At 38.7% G+C, this 23226-nt stretch overlaps 2 protein-coding genes across 2 annotated transcripts; both read left to right on the top strand.

Annotated features, from left to right (window-relative positions):
* Positions 1-84: 84 nt before the first annotated feature.
* LOC114641265 (olfactory receptor 10A3-like) lies at positions 85-1578 on the top strand. The gene has a single exon (XM_028790341.2). The coding sequence runs from the start codon at positions 106-108 to the stop codon at positions 1066-1068; it is 963 nt and encodes a 320-aa protein (XP_028646174.2). The 5' UTR covers positions 85-105; the 3' UTR covers positions 1069-1578.
* A 15835-nt stretch (positions 1579-17413) lies between these two features.
* Positions 17414-18446, top strand: LOC114641264 (olfactory receptor 2AT4-like). Its single transcript, XM_028790340.2, has one exon. It carries the CDS (start codon positions 17553-17555, stop codon positions 18327-18329), a length of 777 nt encoding a protein of 258 aa, XP_028646173.1. The 5' UTR covers positions 17414-17552; the 3' UTR covers positions 18330-18446.
* Positions 18447-23226: the final 4780 nt, after the last annotated feature.

Below are 23226 nucleotides of genomic sequence, written 5' to 3'. Positions count from 1 at the left end.
TTACTTTTCATTGTGTAATTAATTTAACTTTTTTTCTAAGCATTTAATCTAAACATGTGATGTTTTCATGATCTCAACAGGTCTGACAAAAACAACAAGGGTGTTATGTCTGCAATCAACCAAACCACATCCCAAGTTCAGGAATTCATCATTCTTGGCTTTCCAGGAATGAGGGACCAAGAGAGTAGAAAAATCCTGTTTGCGGTGTTCCTAGCCATGTACATTTTTATTCTTCTTGGGAATTTTCTCTTAATTTTTATATTTATATCAGACAGAAACCTCCACACCCCCATGTATGTGTTAGTCTGTGGCCTGGCCATTCTCGATTTGGTCATCTCAACTAACACAGTGCCCAGCATGCTGGTTGTGTTCAAACTTGAATCCAGAATTGCCTCATTTGCTGCTTGCTTCACTCAGACAATGTTCTGGTTGAGTCTGTACTCGACAGAGTCCTTCATCCTCACCCTAATGGCTTATGATCGCTATATGGCAATCTGCAACCCCCTCCATTATCCAAATATAATGAACAACAGTCGCATATTAAAACTGATGGTCTGTTGCTGGGTGGGTGGTTTTCTGTCTGCTACGCCTGGTATAGCTTACACGTTGACGTTCTCGTTCTGTGGATCAAATAAAGTTAATCACTGCTTCTGTGATTATTCGTCTGTATTGGCATTAGCTTGTGGCAACATTATGATTGCTAGCTACTATGGATTAGCAGTTGGCCTAAGTGTGTTAGTTTTTTCTTTAATGTATATTTTGTATTCATATATGAGGATCATATCTTCAGTGCTCAAGATTGCCAGCATCGATGGACGATTGAAAGCCTTTTATACATGTGGCACACACCTTCTTGTGATCTCTGTGTTCTTCTTTGTGGCAGGTGGAGTCTTCATCTCCTACCGTATTCCAGGAACATCAGTGGACATGAGAATCATGGGAGCGATTTTTCAGAATGTCTTTCCCGCTCTCATGAATCCAGTTATTTATTGTCTAAGGACTAAAGAAATCCGAGACAGTTTTGTGAAAACACTCAGAAAGACAAGAGTCCTGCCAAAAAGGATTTAATCACTTTAGTGCATTGGTTCTTTATAGGACATGGAATGCTGGGTCCATCTTAGCCGAAGGTGATGTGCTGTTTGTAGTCTGTTCACAGCGGTGCCTGCGAAAATATTAACATTCAACTTGGACGTACTAACAAAATCAAGACTGAATGTAATTATGTCTTCTGTTGCATGTCTTTCTATAATTCTTTCAATTTGGGTATTTTTAGCTTGTGGTTTTTAAATTTGGTCACAACGCAGGAGTAAAGTTAGTAATTGCATGTTTTAATCGTGATCTAGAGCTGAGAGTTCATTTTTGTAAAATAATAGACCGTTGTGCTTTATGAATGTATAAGTGGAATGGGACCTGGAATGTCCACATAAAGCTATTTTTGATGATTTTAAAATTTTCACCCACAAATACGCAACATACTGTACATACTGTATAAGACTCCATCTCCTTACAACTGTGAACTGCATTAACTGAGTTGAAAAATGTGATGCTTTATAAGTACCGTATGTAAAAAAATAAATAAATAAAAATAAATTGCATTATGAAGTAAATGTATTGTATTGGTATTAACATAATGCAGTGCTAATCTTTTAAATAAACTGTTATGATTTTGTAAATTAGGGGTTTTATTGTGATTTTCATTTTTTTAGAATTCTCAGTTTTATTTGTAAATTCGTATATTGACTGGTTTTAAATAATTGCAACTTGAGAATGTGACTTTATATGCACAATGTATATAATTGCAAAATAAACATTTCATTATGAAACAAATGTATTGAATTGGAATTGATATGATGCCATGCAAATCTTTTAAACAAATCCTACATATATTAGGAATGGGTTTTTAGTTCTGATTTATACCTTTATAATTCACAATATTAATGTTTAGGAATGTGTGTATTGACTGTGTTATATAATTGCATTAAGTGGGTAAGAGGATGTGATCTATACTAATAAAAGGCAAAGCCCTCACTGACTCACTGACTGACTGACTGACTGACTGACTGACTGACTCACTCATCACTAATTGTCCAATTTCCCGTGTAGGTGGAAGGCTGAAATTTGGCAGGCTCATTCCTTACAGCTTACTTACAAAAGTTAGGCAGGTTTCATTTCGAAATTCTACACGTAATGGTCATAACTGGAACCTCTTTTTTGTCCATATACTGTAATGGAGTTCAGTGCGATGGCCGTGGGAGACGGAGTCGCATATAGCGTCATCACGCCTCCTACGTAATCACGTGAACTGAAAACAAGGAACAGCCCCAAAGAGCGCAGAAGAAAACATTCATTACACAATTGAGAAAGCACGGTGTAAACCGTAAGTTTAAATTAAGTTTATAGAAACGCTCCCCCTGCCGTTTGCAATACCATATTCGCGAGATACAACTTTAATGAGAAGACACGAGGTATAAACAAGACTTTCAATCACTTTGTAACGGAGTTAAAATTGCTGTAGCGAGAAACTTTTAAGTGCCGGGTCTTAGCTAACATTAAATAAAGCCGTGGACATCGCAACATCACACAAGAGAGCGGCTCACATGAACTGACTGAACTTTGAGGCAAGATTGCTTTTCTCCTGTACAACTATACGTTGCATTCTCAAGAGTGTGCTTGCGTGGCTTGGTCATATTACAACCCGACTGCTGAACTGACAACGTGGTATACAAACAGAATTATAACAATCGTAAAAAATGTAAAAGCAGTACTTCGCCACTGAGAAGCGCAGGGATTTAAATATATATATATATATATGGTTGAAATAGTTTACTGTCAAATAATGCAAAGAGTACGCGACACGTGTTTCGCCCTAATTCTGGCATACTCTTTGCATTATTTGACAGTAAACTGTTTCAACCATTCTATGATCTGCTTCTCGCAACTGAAGGAGGGCACTGTGGCAGATGTTAGCTGACTTGCTGACCAACCACAAGCGTTACCTGGTAGGTAACCACCCATACAATCAGATTGTGACACAGACTACGAATGCAATGAATATATATATATATATATATATATATATATATATATATATATATATATATATATAGATATAGATATATATATATATATATATATATATAGATAGAGATATAGATAGATAGATAGAGATATGTGTATGTATGTAGATATGTACTGTATATATGTGTATATATATATGTAGATATGTATATATATATGTAGATATGTAAATATGTATATGTATATATATCTGTCTGTATTTGTGTATATATATATATATATATGTGTGTGTGTATGTATATATGTGTATAAATATATATATATATATATGTATATGTATGTGTATATATATATGTTGATATGTGTATATATATATGTATATATATGTGGATGTGTATATGTGTAGATATATGTATATGTAGATATGTGTATATAAGTGTATATGTTTATGTATATATATGTTTACATAACCTCTTTAACACACTACTTCTCCGCTGCGAAGCGCAGGTATTTTGCTAGTATTATATATATATATATATATATATATATATATATATATATATAATATATAAACATATTGTAGTGTCTCAGCTGTGCGATGGCTCTTCTTTAAGCGTGATTGATGCAATATGTGCTTTTGGCAACTGGTGGGCTGCAAAATTTGGTGGCCAGCAGCTTGCAGCCTATGCAAAAAAAAAGCTGCTGAAACAAACTGTGGGTGGAGCTCACTGGGCTAAATGTGACCAATGAGGTTCACAGGAGAGGGCACAGTATGGCTCTCTGTCCAAAGAGATGAAAAAGTTATAAATGGGAAGCCAAAGCAGGCGGAGTGGAGTCAGAAAATGAGTGAGAAATGAAGGAGACTGAATGGGTGAAAAGTGTGGAAATCATGCTAATTAGACGGCATGTTTAGAGCGAAATGAGACACCATAGCACAAAAATAAAGAAGCAGGAGACAGGAATATAAAGAGTTAAGTGCTAAATTCTTTATCTTACTGTCATATAGTTCAAAGACACTATTCCATTTTTATTTTATTTGTAACTCTTAAGAATAATAAACTTTTCTATTTTTTTATTATTACAGCAATCTGTGGTGTCCTCCTTTCTTCCTCTACCCACACAGAAGGTTGCAGTAATGCATGTAGTAATAAAATGCACTGCATCTGTCATTCCCACAGATGGCACATCACAAACAGCACTGCTGTTACGAATCTCATTCCTATATTAAGTAAGAGAAAGACAAGACTATGAATAAAGAGTATAGGTACCACCCTTGCACACCCCATATAATTTATGGAATGTAAAACAAAGAAAAACATACAATAGTTGTGATTTTCAGACTTGAGTTCAGTACAGAACTCCTTATTTCTGGCTGGACAACTGAAGGACATTTCCGGACATGTCCCTAAGCCATTGCGTTGTCTTTACTTTGTATATAGCATCATTTTCCAGTTACAAATTGATCCTTCATTTCAGTGAACCTTCAGATTTCATCACAGTGGTGTATCGGAAAGTCCAGCGTGCATCCTCTCCAAATCAATCCAAAAGAAATAGCACATAAACCTGCAAACACTCTGTGAACAGCTCTTTTTAATGCCAACAGCAAGAAATCTGTATAAGACACATGCCCAGCTGTATACGTGGGACAAACATTTAAAACACTAGCAACATTCACACAAGAGCATGGCAACGCTGTCAGAAAGAAAGACACCTGATCTCTGATATACGCACATACAAGTTCTACCAGACACACATTTAAATGAGAAAAAGTGCAAGTAAAATTCAGGGCTAATATAAAGAGTGCCAGAGAGCTGACTAAATTATGGATCCTGAATGAAAACACCATTAACAGACATTTGGACATGAACCCAGCATATGCAGGAAAGAAAAACATCTAAACAATAAAAAATACTTTACGACTAACACCCTCAAATCCTCACCTTTTTGATTCACCCCCCCCCCCCCCTTGCACCCCCACCCCCTCATTTGGTATATATTGCCATTGATTCCTGTATCTCTAATCATTTTCCTCTGATGATGACACCCGGTGGGTTGTTGAAAGCTTAGGAATCAAAAACTATTTTAAGATACGTGATTAATTTACTCCCTTTCTGGATTTCTAGCTAGAAAATCTGAAAACCGATCTGAAAGACATGCTGGGTTCCTAGAGACGTGTTGGTGCTGAGAGACGTGTTGACGTCAGCTTTGCAAATGAGAGGCAGCTGAGAGTTGCTGAGAGTTTTAGTGTTTTCTGTGGTGTGAGAGTTAATTAAAAAATATATTTTACTCCTATAAACTTACATTTTGGTTGCCATTAATGAACCATGCAGAAATTTTGAAGCTTTTTTTCCCTTTAGAAGGGTTTTTTTGCTTTTTATTCACCTGCACTGTAAAAGTAGCAGGGAATAAAATTGATGAGCCACAGCATGAAGTTATGGGAAAGAGTAGTGAAGCTAGGTTAAGAAGTGAGGTGATGATTAGTGAGCAGCAGTATGGTTTCATGCCAAGAAAGAGCACCACAGATGCAATGTTTGCTCTGAAGATGTTGATGGAGAAGTTTAGAGAAGGCCAGAAGGCGTTGCATTGCGTCTTTGTGGACCTGGAGAAAGCATATGACAGGGTGCCTCGAGAGTAGTTGTGGTATTGTATGAGGAAGTCGGGAGTGGCAGAGAGGTACGTAAGAGTTGTACAGGATATGTATGAGGGAAGTGTGACAGTGGTGAGGTCTGCGGTAGGAGTGACAGATGCATTCAAGTTGGAGGTGAGATTACATCAGGGATTGGCTCTGAGCCCTTTCTTATTTGCAATGGTGATGGACAGGTTGACAGACGAGATTAGACAGGAGTCCCCGTGGACTATGATGTTTGCTGATGAGATTGTGATCTGTAGCGAGAGTAGGGAGCAGGTTGAGGAGACCCTGGAGAGGTGGAGATATGCTCTAGAGAGAAGAGGAATGAAGGTCAGTAGGAACAAAACAGAATACATGTGTGTAAATGAGAGGGAGGTCAGTGGAATGGTGAGGATGCAAGGAGTAGAGATGGCGAAGGTGGAGGAGTTTATATACTTGGGATCAATAGTACAGAGTAATGGGGATTGTGGAAGAGAGGTGAAAAAGAGAGTGCAGGCAGGGAGGAATGGATGGAGAAGAGTGTCAGGAGTAATTTGTGACAGACGGGTATCAGTAAGAGTGAAAGGGAAGGTCTACAGGACGGTAGTGAGACCAGCTATGTTATATGAGTTGGAGACGGTGGCTCTGACCAGAAAGCAGGAGACAGAGCTGGAGGTGGCAGAGTTATAGATGCTAAGATTTGCATTGGGTGTGATGAGGATGGATAGGATTAGAAATGAGGACATTAGAGGATCAGCTCAAGTTGGACGGTTGGGAGACAAAGTCAGAGAGGCGAGATTGCGTTGGTTTGGACATGTGCAGATGAGAGGTGCTGGGTATATTGGGAGAAGGATGCTAAGGATAGACCTGCCAGGGAAGAGGAAAAGAGGAAGGCCTTAAGCGAAGGTTTATGGATGTGGTGAGAGAGGACATGCAGGTGATGGGTGTAACAGAACAAGATGCAGAAGACAGAAATATATGGAAGAAGGTGATCCACTGTGGCAATCCCGAATAGGAGCAGCCGAAAGAAGAAGAAGAAGAACTGTAAAAGTAGCTGGGTGTTTTGGGGGTGCACTTGGAAAAGTTGCTTTTTACTTGCTACGTGTACTTGTTCTTGTTATTTGTATTTGAACTAGCATCAAAGAGGCAGGGCAGAATGCAACAGTAACTGATATCGGCATCTGCAAATCAATAACTGTTTATATCAATAAATGGTTAATAAGTAACAGAAATAGCGATTCCTTACTTTAAAAAAAAGGCGTTGGCTAACTTCAAAGCAATAAAGGGGAAGGCTCAGAGGTGTGCAGGTAAGCAGCCAGCATTAGACACCCAATCAGGCACAAGCGGCTGGAGGAGCAGATAAGACAGTGAGAATTTAATTAGCAGAAGATATTCACTTACTTTAGATTGAACAGTTCTTATTGGTCCGGAGATAGAGAAGTTAAATGTAAGGGTTCATTAACACAGGGGAATGCAAACAGTGCATGTGAAGAGAGCTTTTAAGTAAGGAATAAGAGGAGTGCAAAGTTAAAAGAACAAGACAGGGAAAAGTAAGAAATAGCAGGCAGGTGAGAGGGAGAATATTACAGGAGATTAAGGGGCCAGAAGGTGTTAAATAGCTGTAGCAGTTCTATAATTAAATTTTTTGGCTTAATTTTTTTAGTTTTACCATTTAAGTTAAATCTTTTAATTTAAAAAAAGTAACCGTAAATTCAATTTTAATAACGACACCAGAGCAATGCAAGTCCTGTTGGATGTTGTTCTTTTTAGATGATAGCTTGGAGGAGCCAGTTGTCTATGAGCGCTACATCTGCAGGAAATGCCAGCTGATCCAGCACCTCGAGCTCGGGGTAGCTGAACTGTAAGAAGAGTTGAATGGCCTGCGTTGTAGAAGAGAATTGGTGGGTTTGGCACAGTTGTCCTTTAGAGAGATAGTGTGCACCCCTAAGGTGGCGTGGGAGGAGATTCCAGACCAGACAAGTAGAGATAGGTGGGTCACAGTCACAAGGACGTGAAGTAAAAGATGCAGGCTGTCCAGGGGAATCAACCCCAGAATTAGAAGTGTCAAACCTTTTTCAGGTTCTTGCGAAGCTGGATGGTGTCCCTGATGATTCTGAGGTGGTATGCAGAGATGAGGAGTCCCAACGAGCCATCTCAAAACCAGTTTCCAGAAAGAGAGAGGTACTGACAGTCAGGGACTCAATCATTAAGGGGATTGAAGCATAGGTTTTCTCCAGAAGCAGAGAATTTCGCACGGTGTGCTGCCTTCCGGGTGTACAGGTGGAAGACCTCCTTGGAAGGGTGCATAGGCTCTTGGCCAGGGCGGGGGTGGATCTAGTTGTCATTGTCCATGTTGGAACAAATGGTCTTAATGCCATTATCAATTTAGTTTCATTGCTGATGATACTCACGTCTGTCTAAATACAGGACCTGTGCAAACTTTACTACCCCTTGCACTGGTTGCCTGTCTAGCTGATGTAAAACAATGGTTAGACAATAATTTTCTTAGATAAACAGTCAAAAAAACAGAGCCAAGCTTCATTCCATCATGCCCGCAGTGCTGGAAACCATTAACCAACTGAAGTGGTAAGTTCAGTTTTCATATGGCATGAATGCACATACTGTACATATAACATAACATGTTGTTACCAACATAAAAAGACAATTTGCAGCAATGACCATTTTTCTAATGTAATCAGAGAAATTTAACATATTCATATAGCAATATTGGCACCTGGTGAGAATGAAACTGCTTTTGATAATTGTAAGTAGTTGGATTGTATTAACATGCATAGTAAGTCATCTTTGATGGCAAGATAAAACTGACAATCGTCAGGACTGCTCTGGCATAACACCACATAAAAAGCCATCTTCAATTATAGATGCCACTCACAGATCGAAATCAAAGAGTCTTCCTCCTCTTTCTACATGCAATCTCTGCCAGTGACTAGCGTTCCGCTTAGTCGCCAAAGATCTGACCTTTTCTATTTCAGGCTTGGTGTGGCTGGATCTCACGGCATTTACAGCAGCAGTAACATGTTGCCATTCAACATATTTGTGCTTGTTGCTGACACCTGCACTTAGGCCACCAAATAAAGGTTCTTGGCATGCACCTAACTTAGAGACGAGAATTTCTGTCTCATACTACTGGATGCGTCATGCGGCTGCACTACCAGCCAATGAAGTTCTGCAGCATAATGATTGCATAAGTGTGAGGTTGATTAGAATGGTTCCTATATGGCTGTTTCAGGGTGGGGTTTGAGGAGCATTCACATATACACATTTACAAGATGATTGTCATTTATAAATGGTAAATTTGTAGAAATGTTCAGTACTCTATGTTATATAAATCTTGGCATACACATTTTCCTGTTTTTTGGCATACACATATTTTCACGCTCAAAATCATGAAAAGAGTTATAAATGAGGCCCGGTCTTTGTTTTGCAAATGTGTCAATCAGCACAAGCAGCAAGCAGCCTGTTATTCTGACCCCCACCGACTCAGCAGAAGTCAGTTGCAAAGTTCTCCCAGCTCAAGTTTGTATATCTAGGTGTGAGGTGTCTGGAATTGTACAGGGTAAATAATATATCATTATTTGGAATACATACATATCATGTGTGTTCTGTGTCTACAACAGTTTGGGTAAATGTAGGATGACAGGAAATGCGAGGCAAGAAATGTTGAACACATAACTAAAACAGAAAATTTTGATAAAATGTTGACATGCAATATATAATGTGTGAAAACTGTACTTCAAACATGAAATACTTTCACTAAAGGTATAACAAAACAAGCGCACCTTTATTGAAGAATATAACCAAAGAATTATTCAATTTACATGTTGCTGTCAATATGTAAAAACCAAAGCCCATTTGTTAATTGCATGGGTGGGTTAGAAGTAACAAACAGCTGCTTCTAAATCAAGAGGTTGCAGGTTTGATACCGGATCTTCCTCGCATCTTCCGTTTTGAGTAGTGAGCTGCTATTATTACTATTATGTATAATAAAAACATACATTTGATTTGAGTCTCTAACACCCATCGCTGCTTGTGCTGATCGACACATCTGCAAAACAAAGACACTGATGAGGAGAGGTGCGAAGGAAATTAAGGTGGCCCGGCTTAACAACTTTTTTCATGCGCTTCAGAGATTCTAGTGTTAAGGAAAATTGGCAACCTTTCTTTGGTGTTATTTCATCTTTGTCAACACAAGTCTGAAATCTTGGTGTCATTCTTGGCCCAACACTCTTTTTTGAACCACATATCAATAACATCATTACGGTAGCTTTTCTCTATCACAAGCAGATTAGAAGGTTGTGTCTCTCTCTGTCTCTCTCTCCAGTATCACAACCGAGACACTTATTCATGCTTTGGAGATGACTGTGGCAATGTGGTCTTGTTTGGTGTCTTTGCTCACAGCCTAAATAGACAATAAAATGTGCAACATTCAGCAACAAGGATCCTTACACATTTAAAACCCAGCAACATATTCAAACACTTCAATAATTACAATCTCATTTTCATTTCCACATCCACTATAAACTCCACCTTTTAGTTTTTAAGACCTTTCACGGCCTGTCCTCGCCTTATCTGATTTCCTTACAAAAACCACACACCCCATTATGTTCACTTTGTCCCTCTGACACCGTGTTGTTAAATGTTCTCTTGTGCAGGTTCTGCACTATGGGTGACAGACTTATTTTTGCGTGGTGGGCCCACAACTCTGGTTGTGCCTACACCTCACTCTCTGTTTTAAAATCTCAACTTATAACCCATTATTTTGTTGTTGCATTTTGTTAGCTTCTGCTAACTTTGTTTATTTTTATTGTTTTGTTTTTCTTTGTTGTATTTTGTGATGTACAGTGTCCTTGTGTATCTTAAATGGTGCTTTTAACTAAAATGTATTATTATTATTATTTTGACTACAGGCACATCATCTCAACCACACTGTAGATAATTAGATAGTTCAATGTTTTCTATATTAATTCCTAACGTAAAAGCTTTCCTTCTAGTTGGTGTTTTTGTCAAAACATTAATTAGTCTTATGTGGATGGACAGTTTGTAAAAGTACTAATTGCCTCCCTGGTGAGCTTGCATCCTGCTAATATTTCCCCCAGGTAACTTAAATAGATGTCAGCCTTTGCCTGGCACTTCTGCACTCTCGCTCTGACCTTCTGCTTGAGGATCAATCGGTAGGTACCCTCTCAAAATTGTATGAGTTGAATGTAAGCAAAGTATTATTCGAAGTAAGAAGTGTCTGAGTTCACAGCACCATATTAAATGGCACTGAGTTACCTCCCTTCAGCCTAACAGGCTGTAAGCAATGTCTAAATTTAGGTGTATTTGCATATAATGTGAGAAGCACCTATTGCGATAGCCACATATGTCTGTCTGTCTGTCTGTCCACATGAAACAACTCCGACCCTGGTGGACTGATGTTTTTTTTTCAAATTTGACACTCTTATTCTTCTAAGAATTTTGTACAGACAGTTTAGCTTTCCTTGAGAGATCTCTAAACAGATTGCTGTTTACAAAGTTTTGAAATTTCAAAAAATGTTCTTCCATTGAAAAGATTTGGCAAATCTACAATACGGTAGGACAAAACATTTTATAAAACTGGACTGTGTTTGGACTTGTTGCGAGTGCCTATTATTTATCGTTTAGTGATTAATGTTTAGTCGGATTTTATTTGCATTTGTGTTTGTTAAGTAATTATTACCTTCGAGGTTATTTGGATGGGATTTTGCGTGTGTGCTATTTATTAATGATTTTTGTTTAGTATATTCTTTATTATCATTTCATTTGAGCTGCTATATTACGTGTCTCTCAGTGTGAGTGTGAGTGTAAAAGACGTGGCCAGGCTAGGTGTATTTCTGTGATTCCCAACATAAAATAAATCACCGTTGTATGACAAGATAGAATCTGGGTACCTTGCGGCTGCTACAACTTGTGAAGTCTGTAACAAAAATGTGGGGACACGGTTTGGAACTTATGGGCAAATTTCGCACAAAAGTTCAAAAGTGCTTTTCTTCAGACACATGAAATAAAATTACCAGAAGCCTGGTGGAGAGTAAGACTTTGTGGACTTCAAATCTTGACAATGTTATTTTGGACAATCTTTGTGAATGGGATGGGCAAGCTTATTGGCCTAAACGGCCTTCTCTCATCACAACTTTCAGAACACTTCATGTTTTGAACCAAGAGATCCAGTTACTAAACTTCTTTTGTAACAACTCATACATGTTAGAGTCTAGATCTAGACATCTCTGGTATTACTTTTATATTTGTATTGCTTTATTTTGCTTTTTGATTATTTAGCAAATTATTTTGTTACTTTGATTTATTTTCACTTTCACCTCTCAAAAATCTCCTTATTTTCTAATTAATGCAATAGCTGGTACGTACACAGCTGCTCTCGCTGGACATTTATGTGGTTGTAACAGTGTCAAAATTTAAGCAATACTGCCTTGGATACTTTCGACTTAATAAAAATCAAAATTAATAATAAAGAAAGCCTTATTTTTAACAAGATTTGAATTGACAATCTGGTTTTTGACCTTGCCTGCTACAATTTATGATTCTATTTTATATCTGCTCTCCCACTCTGGACACTAATTACAAATGAAATGCAACCTTATCATTTATGAACAAATAATTGAAGCTATAATAACACACCCTTTATGTGTTTTATGACATCATTTTCCTATTGGCTTTAATTTTTTTTTTACCTTGCTCTTGTGACTTGAACATAATTTGTATTGTAAACATGCATTGTGCGCACAACACCTGTGAAAATCCAGTGCCGCCTGATATCTTTCTCCTGGTGCTAACCTTGCTTTGCGGTCGAGTTATGAACGTACCGTTCTACATATTGTAATTTTTACTGCCCCACTGGTAGATGGAGTGTGGATGTCAGAAGTGTCAGCAGCACTTTTCAGTTAACCAAGATGTATGAAAAATAGATTTGTTCTTTGGTTTTCAAAGAAATATCTTTTGTCAGTAACTACGTTCTCGTGACTTCAGTAGAAGAAAAGACATTTCAGATAAAACAGATTAATTTGATTTTCAAGATTGATTGAAGTTTAGAGAGTGTTGCAAAACATTATTTGATCAGGATGCAACATGTTTATTTAAATGTTTACAGTGTTGCGCAGAATACTTTTAAAAAGTGTGTAGTTACTAAATACTGAATATACAGTTCTTAATGTTTACAGATTTATATTCTGATGTAATACTCAGAATGTGTAGCTTACTCTGAATACTTTAAGAATACTTTTTCAATACGTTCAGGAACTGATATATAGCCTAGTCCATAAAAAGGGGGTAACAAGTTAAATATATTTAAATTAAATTGTGACCTGAAGAGGCACTTCAATCTCACATAAAACAGAACCTCTGTTTTTATTGTTCATCAAAGAAAGGGAAACAAACTTCTTCAGGAAACTTTTATTTTTAAATAATAGTCAGTTATTTTGTAACAGGGTTGGGGGTCGGGGGGTGCTGGAGCCTTTCCCTAAAAGGTAAATATTTGGAAAAAGTGTCTGTATCTCAGAGTGTGTTTTAGACATTTCACATTCCTGAGCTCTTCTACTTTTAAGAAAAAAAACTTAAACAAAATTATCATTAACAAGTAAAGTCAGGTCATACGTTTTTCATGTTGCATACTTACGCATAACTAACCTGCCAACTAAATAATTCACTAAAATGTAAGTATTTGCATATAACCATTCAGAACATCCTCATATATACTTTAAATAAAATCAAGTAACACTACACTTTTCAAAAGATTTAAGATTTTTATTTTCTCATCGAGAAATGGCACTTCACGCTTCATTTGAGCATTTGATTGTTTGCTTTGTTTGTTTTTTGGAACCACACTGCAAAAAATGAAGTCTATACAAGTGGAACGTACTTATATCATGTGTGGTCGGGCGGTGGAAGGCCAGACTAGAAACAGTTGAAATGTTGGGAAGCCAACCGTGTCGTCCCTTTTAATCGTTGCGAAACAAAACAAGTAAAATAAAGAAAATTAACAAAAACAGTGCCAATGTGCTTATCCCAATCAGGGATTTGTTCCTTCTAAGGGCTCTTTCGAGAGTCACATTCTCCACTGTGCAGCTTGTTCCGGTGTCCCGGCAAAAGACGCCATTCTCTTTGACGGTGCTTCTTTTACAGCGCAACTTCCAGAAGGGGCAGATTTAAGTGCCCTTACCAGGCGGCTTCTCAGAGCTGTGAGGGAAGAAGAACAACTGGACAAAGTCAGCAGTAGCCCCCCTATCGTCTCTGCGGGTTATTGTGTACCTTTCCCCGGCCCTTAGAGGAGTCCTCCGACGCCCATGCATGACACATAACATCAAATCTTGTTTTCCATATTGTAATAATTATTGACTTATCAAAAAATCTGTATTTATGATTTTTTAGCTTATTTTAAGAAATCTTGTCAAGTAAATTTTGCTTACCCCTTTGGCAGATATTTAAAGAAAAACATAGCAACCCCCATTTAAAGTTTTTTTGTCTAGTTTTTCTATATGCATTTTTTTGCAGTGCACTTTTGAACAGAAACAAAGGGTGCACATGTAACCCCTTTTTTGCACGCAGGTTCATGTTAGCTCCAGATGATGGGCTTTGTGTTGTGTAACTCTGTCTTGTCGGCTGAAATAAAGTCAACCCCAGGTCACCGTTCAAATCCACTTTTAACTTTATTTACCATCTCTAGCTGCAATTAAGCCCAAGAGGCTAAAATGCAAACAGAATAGCCAGAATATTTGAATTATTCTCAAACTACTTATCTGGCGACTGCTGGGCTCAAAATCTCATCTCAAAAAGACTTTTATGTTGAATTATTTGCATCTCTTAAGTGACTGCTATGTATTAATTTAAACTCTGTATCATTATTGAGTTGAACCTTGTATGCTTTAGAACCCTAAAAACAGATTGCTAGACATAATTTTGGAATAAGGATAAAAAGGTTAAGGATTAAAAGGCTTCACTTACAGCCTGTCTGTGCACCTATCCTCCTCCCCCAAACTATGCGACTCTTCAATTCCACCAGAGGGGGTAAACGTTGAACATTATTCAAGTTATTGTCTGTTTTTTTTTTTTTTTACCTGCATTTTTTTATTACTCTTTAATTTAATATTTTTTGCTGCTGGAATATGTGAATTTCCCCCTGGGATTAATAAAGTATCTATCTATCTATCTATCTATCTATCTATCTATCTATCTATCTATCTATCTATCTATCTATCTATCTAAAGATAAGAGAGTTTCTCTATTAGCTCATATTGATAAGGAAGCTGATTCTGAGGACTCTTAAAATTCAGGGGTTGTGGGTTTGTGGCAATCTGCCAGCAGTTACCACAATGTAAATATGCAAACTGAGAAGGCTCATGATGTTGTTATGATGTTAGGTTTAGGTTTAGGTTTATTTGTCATATATAGGTTAACAAAGGGTCAACATACAATGAAATGTGTATGACGAGAAAAACAAGTCACTCAGCCTAGATCTTATAAAGCTAAAAAAATAATTTAAAAAAATTACAAGTTAAAAATAGACAACCCATATAAAGTAAAATATGTACGTTTTAAAAGAAGTTATAGAGCAATATGATATGAATGAGCAGCAAGTACAAATGACAGTTATTACACAGATAATGTACAGATGCATATTCCATAAAGTGAAGATGCATGTTCCAGTCAGTATTCAGAGTGTGAGCAGGTACAGTTTGTGTGTGCATAGTGTAATGTAGATGTAATGCAATGTAGGTGTAATGTAAGTGTATGTAAGTGTTCAGGTGTTGCTGTTGAGGAGTCGAATGGCCAGGTGGTAAAAACTGTTCTTAAGTCTTGTAGTCCGAGCAGCTAGACTCCTGTATCGTCTTCCAGACGGTAACAAGGAGAACAGCTGGCGTGCTGGATGGCTGTGGTCCTTTATGATGCTGCTTGTCTTACGCAAGCACCGATGGAGGTAAATGTCTTCAATGGCAGGAAGACTCTTGCCCGTGATGTGCTCTGCTGCCTTCACCACTCTCTGTAGTGATTTCTGGCTGCTGGCAGAGCAGCTCTCATACCAGACGGTAATGCAGCCCGTCAGCAGACTCTCGACCACACTCCTGTAAAAGTTTGAGGTGATGTTAGCATTAATGCCAAACTTCCTCAGCCTCCTCAGAAAGTAGAGCTGCTGGCGAGCTTTCTTAACCACAGTGTCTATGTGAAGGGTCCACAAGAGATCCTCTGTGATGTTTACTCCGAGGAACTTGAAGCTATTAACCCTTTCAACTTCTACGCCGCTGATGTGGATGGCCTGGTGTTCTCTGCCTTGCTGTTTCCGATAGTCCACGATCATCTCCTTGGTTTTGCTGACGTTAAGAGACAAGTTGTATCCAGGCACCAATTACTCAATGCCAGCACCTCCTCTCTGTAGGCCGTCTCATCACTGTCAGTGATAAGGCCTATGATGGTTGTGTCGTCTGCAAACTTGATGATGTCCATCTTTAATGAATTTTTGAGTACATTCCCATGCAGTGACTATCAGTCTGTCAAGGGATTATATAGTTTTGAATTCAAAATATGGGGTTTGTTTTTTGTCTAGAACCCGTTTTGAGAAAATTCATTATTTAATCACATTTTTTATGTCACCATTTCTGTTTCCCATTTAGGCGCTGCTATGTTAAGTTTCTATTTCTGCAAACTCCTTACAGATCTTGCCCAGAATCCACCAGGTGTGCTCTTTTGTGAATTCAATCTGGAGATAAAAGAAAGATTATCTGAGGTGTTTCTCAGTTATCCAATCTTGACAGATGAAGTTTGTTTTGCTTCATTAAAAGATCATTATTTAGACTTTATGGTTTTTCAAATTCCCACTGTTCATTTTGACTCAGAATTTTCCAATCACGTTTTGGCTTTGACAAAAAAATCTTCTGGACTGGTTCTGAGGTTAGCCTATTCACTGACTTACTACTCTCGTGGTGATTTTAATTTTCTTTCAACTGTCTGTTGCAAGTCATTATATATGTGTGTGTGTGTGTGTGTGTGTGAGCTCATGACAGAACACTTGGCATAGTCAGCAGCCTTTGCAGTGTGGTGGGAATGGAGTGTTGTGTCGGTGCAGAGCCACACAGTAAAGTGAGGGCTGAATAGGGAAAGTTCTGGTTACAGCCTGTCCTCCTGCCCAGAGATAAGAGACTTACTCCTTTAGCTTAAGCTGACAGGGTGGCTGAATCTGATGGTTGTTGGAATCCAGGGTTTGCTGGTTTGCAGTTGGTGCCAACAGTTACCACAGTGCAAATCTGTGAACTGTGAAGCTTTGCTTCATGTGTGTGAACGCACAACAGAACAAAAGAGTTTGTTTACGTCTGCTTATCAAAATTTATTTTTAGATGTAGAACACAGTTCATACTAAATTCCTTGAGAATTTTTTTTAGTTTTAAAGACTCTATAAAAATACAGAAAATGAAATAAATTGACAAGAGTGGCTGACATAGAGTGTTAGAAGTGCTTATTCAAAGGTACAGGGACTTGATTTTGTTTCAATCACTTTCTACATGAATTTTCAATGTGCAATGTCTCCAGAATAGAAAAAAATTAACCAAACTCAAAGCACTTACGTAGATGAAGACTACTCAAGACAGTAACCTTTCACAAATCCAATTTTAAGGAATGTTTAAAGGAGCAAAGCACAATTTTGCACAAAAGTCATAACCATTTCTAAACATCTGTTCTTCCTTTCCTCAGGATATATATTGCCATGTCCAATCAAAGCAGCACATCTGTGGTGGAATTTGTGATTGTTGGTTTTCCAGGATTCAGGGACATCGAAAGCAGGAAAACTCTACTGACCGTCTTCCTGACTGTTTACCTCTGCATTTTGTTAGGAAACATTCTCCTGATTCTAATATTCACATCAGACAAATCCCTTCATACGCCAATGTATGTTCTGGTTTGTGGATTGGCCATCTTAGACATTGTCATTACCACTAACACCATTCCGAGCATGCTGGTGCTATTCATTTTAGGATCCAGGTCGGTTTCATTTGTGGCCTGCTTCACGCAGACAACTTTCTACTTGAGTCTGTTCTGCACCGAGTCTTTCATCCTCAGCTTGATGGCGTATGACAGATATATAGCAATCTGCAACCCACTCCACTACCCCAACTTAATGAACAATGGCCGTGCTATTAAACTGATTATGTGCTGTTTGATGGCTGGGTTGCTTTGCGCAGCACTAAGTGTGGGTCTAGCTCTCAGGTTTCCCTTTTGTGGACCCAACAAAGTTAATCAGTGTTTTTGTGATTATTCCTCTGTTTTGATGTTGGCCTGTGGAGACATCACGGTGACAAGTTATGTGGGTCTCACCACCGGTCTGAGTGTACTCCTGTTCCCGCTGATATATATCCTATTTTCTTATGTACGTATCATATCTTCTGTTCTCAAGATTAGCACCTCCGAAGGACGCCTGAAAGCTTTTTACACCTGTGGGACTCACTTGCTGGTCATTTCTGTCTTTTACTTTGTGGCTGCTAGCGTCTTCATCTCCTACCGAATTCCTGGCACCTCTGTAGACATGAGAATCATGGGAGCGATCATTCAGAATGTGTTTCCTGCTCTCATGAACCCAGTCATTTACTGCCTAAGGACCAAAGAGATCAGAGACAGCCTTGTAAAGACACTCAGAAAGTGTAAAGTCTTGCCTCAAATTATGTAAAAATAAAATGATGAGTTCCATGGGGAGAAATTAAATGATTTAAGGCTTGAGTGCAGCTTGTTACATGGTTGACCATGATATTCTACTACACAAACATACTGTAATCACTATTTTGTGCTTTCAGATAATGTTCTTAATTTGTTTAGTTCTCATTTATGAAGTATTTTTGAAGTACCTAGTTAAGGGTAAATCTCATATAAATGTTGGAAAATTTCTCTTCTTTTACAGAACCATGAATGGCTGGAATAAAGTACCAAGTAGTGGGGAGACAGCAGAACTCTGAGGTCCTACAGATCTCAGCCTTAGCATATTTTACAGAATTTAGGTGATAGGGATGATGGGTTGAATGGCCTACCTCATCATAATTGTTCCTACATTTCTCTATGTCAAAGTGAGATGATACTCCCTTTTTCCTTACTATAGTTAAATGGGTCAAACTCAGAGTTCAATGCTGGTGACATTTTTTTCTCTTTATGCAGTCATATGAAAAATTAATTACCCCCCACGTAAATTGTTGACTTTTTTAACATATTTGAAAACACAAACATTAGGCCTCCCTGCAGACAGTGCCTACATGTAACAGTGATATACTTGAACAAATGCCACATCATAATTGACAATTCTCATAATCTAAATTAACAAAATTGCACCTTTGTCATGGAGAAAAAGTAAGTCTACCTCTACATTTATCTATACTTCAAATCGATAAAATTAGAATCACGTGTTCCAGATGAGGTGCCAATGATTAGAACCTTCTTAGGGAATGTGTGGGTGGAACCTGTCACCTTAAACTGCTGATATCTAGGATCCGGTGTTGTCTTTGCTTTTGATGTGTGTGGTGTCATCATGCTAAGATCTAAGGAGGTCTCTATTGGCCCTCAGAAAGAAGGTTGTGGATGCCAAATAGTCTGGTATGGGATTTAAAAAGATTGCCAAATGATTTCAAATCAGTCTTTCCACTGTAAGGAAAATCATCTACAAGAGGCATCAATTTCAAATGACTGCTAAGCTATCCAGGACTGAGCTGTTCAGCCCAAGATCTGACCAGATGATAGTAAAAAAATATACAAGAACCCCAACATTTCATGATGGGAGTGGCGGGTATCTCTTTTCTTTTTTCCTTGGTCCATGCATCTACATTCAGAAAGAATTGTGACTTGCATGCGAAGTGTACCAAGAAAAAGCTATTCCTTAGCCAAAGAATCAGGACAGATGACTGAACGAGAGAGTTGTTTGGCTACAGTAACAGTAATGACCAATGTTAGCTTAAAAGCTTTGAACTTTAGTTTGGCTGAAGGCTTCAAAGGTTGTAGCAAAAAAAACTTTCTTTTAACATTACTTTTACACTGACAGAGGATTTGTAAGTAATCCACAAAAATTGGGATACCTGTAGGAATTGTCCGCATCAACATTCAAGGCTTACTTGACTTCCATTGCTACAGAAGAGATGCAAGTTGTTCACTCACTACTTGTTTCCCAAAAAAGATCTTTTTATATAAGTTTTTGGTTATTTATTTTGTTTTTATTTTACCTCTGGCAGTCAACCACTTACCTTTGTACTATTTCAGGTTATTCGTGGGCTGCTTAAATTTCAATAAAAACTTGAATTGGGATTGAACTGGGATTTAAGAAAAAACAAAAGGATACTGACACCCCTTGGCATATAGTACCCACAAAATGCATGATAGTTATAGTGGTGTGAGTGAAAAGCAAATAACAGAAGAACATGCAGCTCACCATCTAACCTGGAGCCATGTACCCTTCTGTGTGTTTATCATGAAGTATCTGTTTTAATTAAATATTTGGAAAGAATTAGGGGAGACAAAAGTGAAATTATGAGAATTACTAATCTGTTCTGAACCACAAACCATGTGGATGATATCTTTGAAAATAAAAATAATCTTCTATGTACGAATGACCTGAGATGGCACTATGAAAAGAGTAACCCACCATTAAACTAACAGCAAGTTCAGTTATTAACAAAATTAATTAAGAGATATTATTAGAATGAATTATTGTATGGAAGAAGATGATCCGCTGTGGCAACCCCTAACAGGAGCAGCCGAAAGAAGAAGAAGAAGATTAAAATGAATTATTGCATCGGTGTACTAATACTTCTACTTCAGTAGATTTTTTAGTACTCTTTTCAAGTCTGGTCATACGTACTGTAAAAGAATGTGTGGACAGATGGCCATCCTAGCTGGGCTAGTTAATACTGCCTCTCCCGGGCAGGAGGCCATTGGAACAGAAGGACAGAGAGAGATGGCCTCACAAAGAAAAGTATTCTCTAACTATGCTGGGCGGCGGAATCCCTCTGCTATGTCTGCCATTTGGACACCGACAAGGCTACATGGGAGTTGTTATTGTAATTGGCAGCCATGTCGGGGTTCATGGGTGCCACTAGAGGCACTGACGACAGGCTCCCCTACTGGGGAAATGGTGTGCCTGACTCATAAGTGCTTCCAGGTGACAATCATGTTGCACCAGAAGTACTCCCAGTTCCCAGGTTAAAAAGGAATGCTTCAGCTTCCCCAGGGGAATCAGAGTTAGGAGTGAAATCAGGCAAAGATCACCTGGGAGGAGCGGAGGAGACAATGAAAAGAAAAAGAAAAGAATCATTGTAATTTCTGGAGCATAGAAATCAACTTGTCATTAAAGAAGCTTTGAAAACAAGGAGAGAAGGTGCATTCTGCAGACTGATAATGACTGAATCAAGGATCTGAACCCAGGGCACTAACCACTGACTTATAGTGCTTCCCACCTCTGGATCAGATTACTGCAATTCACTTTTAAATGATTTTTCTGTTTATACAACCAGAAGATTTCAACCCAAAGTATTCTGCCAGAGTACTGATATTATATTATATTATATTATATTATATTATATTATATTATATTATATTATATTATATTATACTAGCCATTCACCATGGCTCCGCCCCCATAGTAGTGAAACAGGACAAACTTTAAAAAAAAAGCAGAGGCCAGGTACACTCCAAAACACAGAGGTAGACCAACTCCCCACTCCTGACGTCATGCTAACCCCTCTCCTCAACCCGCAGCCTCTGTCTTGGATTAGCATGGATAAATCATTCCTGAAAGCGAACTATGATACTTAGCGCAATGACAGAAGTTGCAAAATCAACCGGAATGTTCAAGCAAATCATAGAAAAAAACTCGTTCTAAATCCATTCAGTAGTTCTCTCGTGAAAAGCAGACAGATGTACAGACCGACAGACAGAGAAACGTTTGATTTTATATACAGTATATAGAGATTATTATATTATCCATCCATCCATCCATTTTCCAACCCGCTGAATCCAAACACAGGGTCACGGGGGTCTGCTGGAGCCAATCCCAGCCAACACAGGGCACAAGGCAGGGAACCAATCCTGGGCAGGGTGCCAACCCACCGCAGGACACACCCACACACCAAGCACACACTAGGGCCAATGTAGAATCACCAATCCACCTAACCTGCATGTCTTTGGACTGTGGGAGGAAACCGGAGCGCAGATACGGGGAGAACATGCAAACTCCACGCAGGGAGGACCCGGGAAGCAAACCCGGGTCCCCAGGTATCCCAACTGCGAGGCAGCAGCGCTACCCACTGCGCCACCGTGCCGCCCTATATTATATTATATTATATTATATTATATTATATTATATTATATTATATTATATTATATTATATTATCCATCCATCCATTTTCCAACCCGCTTAATCCGAACACAGGGTCACGGGGGTCCGCTGGAGCCAATCCCAGCCAACACAGGGCACAATGCAGGAAACAATCCTGGGCAGGGTGCCAACCCACCGCAGGACACACACAAACACACCCACACACCAAGCACACACTAGGGCCAATTTAGAATCGCCAATCCACCTAACCTGCATGTCTTTGGACTGTGGGAGGAAACCGGAGCGCCCGGAGGAAACCCACGCAGACACGGGGAGAACATGCAAACTCCACGCAGGGAGGACCCAGGAATCGAACCCAGGTCCCCAGATCTCCCAACTGCGAGGCAGCAGCGCTACCCACTGCACCACCGTGCCGCCCTATATTATATTATATTATATTATATTATATTATATTATATTATATTATATTATATTATATTATATTATATCATATCATATCATGGTGAGCAACGTTGGGGTCTCAATAAGCCGCAATGGCAGCAGGTTTTGTTCCAAGCCAATTGCTTAATGAGAAGTCATTGATTGCTGATGAAGCACTCAAGTGGCATTTTCTCCTTCATTTTAGTGGTCTCACTTGTTAACTGTCCCACTTTTAATTGCTTATCTTAGTCTTAAACAGCTGCATTCACTGTTTTTAATAGCTCCTTATTAGCAATTATGCAAATCACAAAGGAACAAGCAGTTATCCATCTAATTTGTCTGTATTTCACCTATGTGCATTCATCATGAACTATCTGGATTAATAAAATATTTGTAAGGAAACTGAAGAAGAAAAAGTGAAGGACTGCTGAAACATTGGGGACGTGTCAGTCAAAGGTTTTTTGTCTGCCGACGAGGCAATGGCACAGTCCCGCTGCGTAACATGTCCGTTGGCCAGGGGTTGATGTGGAGAGTATTTTAATTTGGCCACTGACCTGGCCATCGTTTTCTTTTCTGTCTCCTCCCCTCCAGGATAACCTGATTCCAGGTACTGATCTGCAGCTGCTGGACTGACCTGACAAACTATCTGTTCCTGAACTGAAGAAGGGAGCAAAGGCAGGATGACAGATAACTTTATTGCTTGTTTTGCTGTGCCTGTGTGTATTGAAGTGGTAGCTCCTGTTAAAGCTCCTGAATAAAGCTGGTTTGCCTAAAGCCCTTGGACTCAGCCATGTCTTTCGGGTGCAAGACAGTGACTCACGTGTCACATGGTAC

The sequence above is a fragment of the Erpetoichthys calabaricus genome, chromosome 4, assembly GCF_900747795.2.
Source record: "Erpetoichthys calabaricus chromosome 4, fErpCal1.3, whole genome shotgun sequence".
Lineage (NCBI taxonomy): Eukaryota > Metazoa > Chordata > Cladistia > Polypteriformes > Polypteridae > Erpetoichthys > Erpetoichthys calabaricus.
The sequence above is the reverse complement of the archived record's forward strand: the minus strand, read 5'-3'. Positions and strand labels throughout refer to the sequence as shown.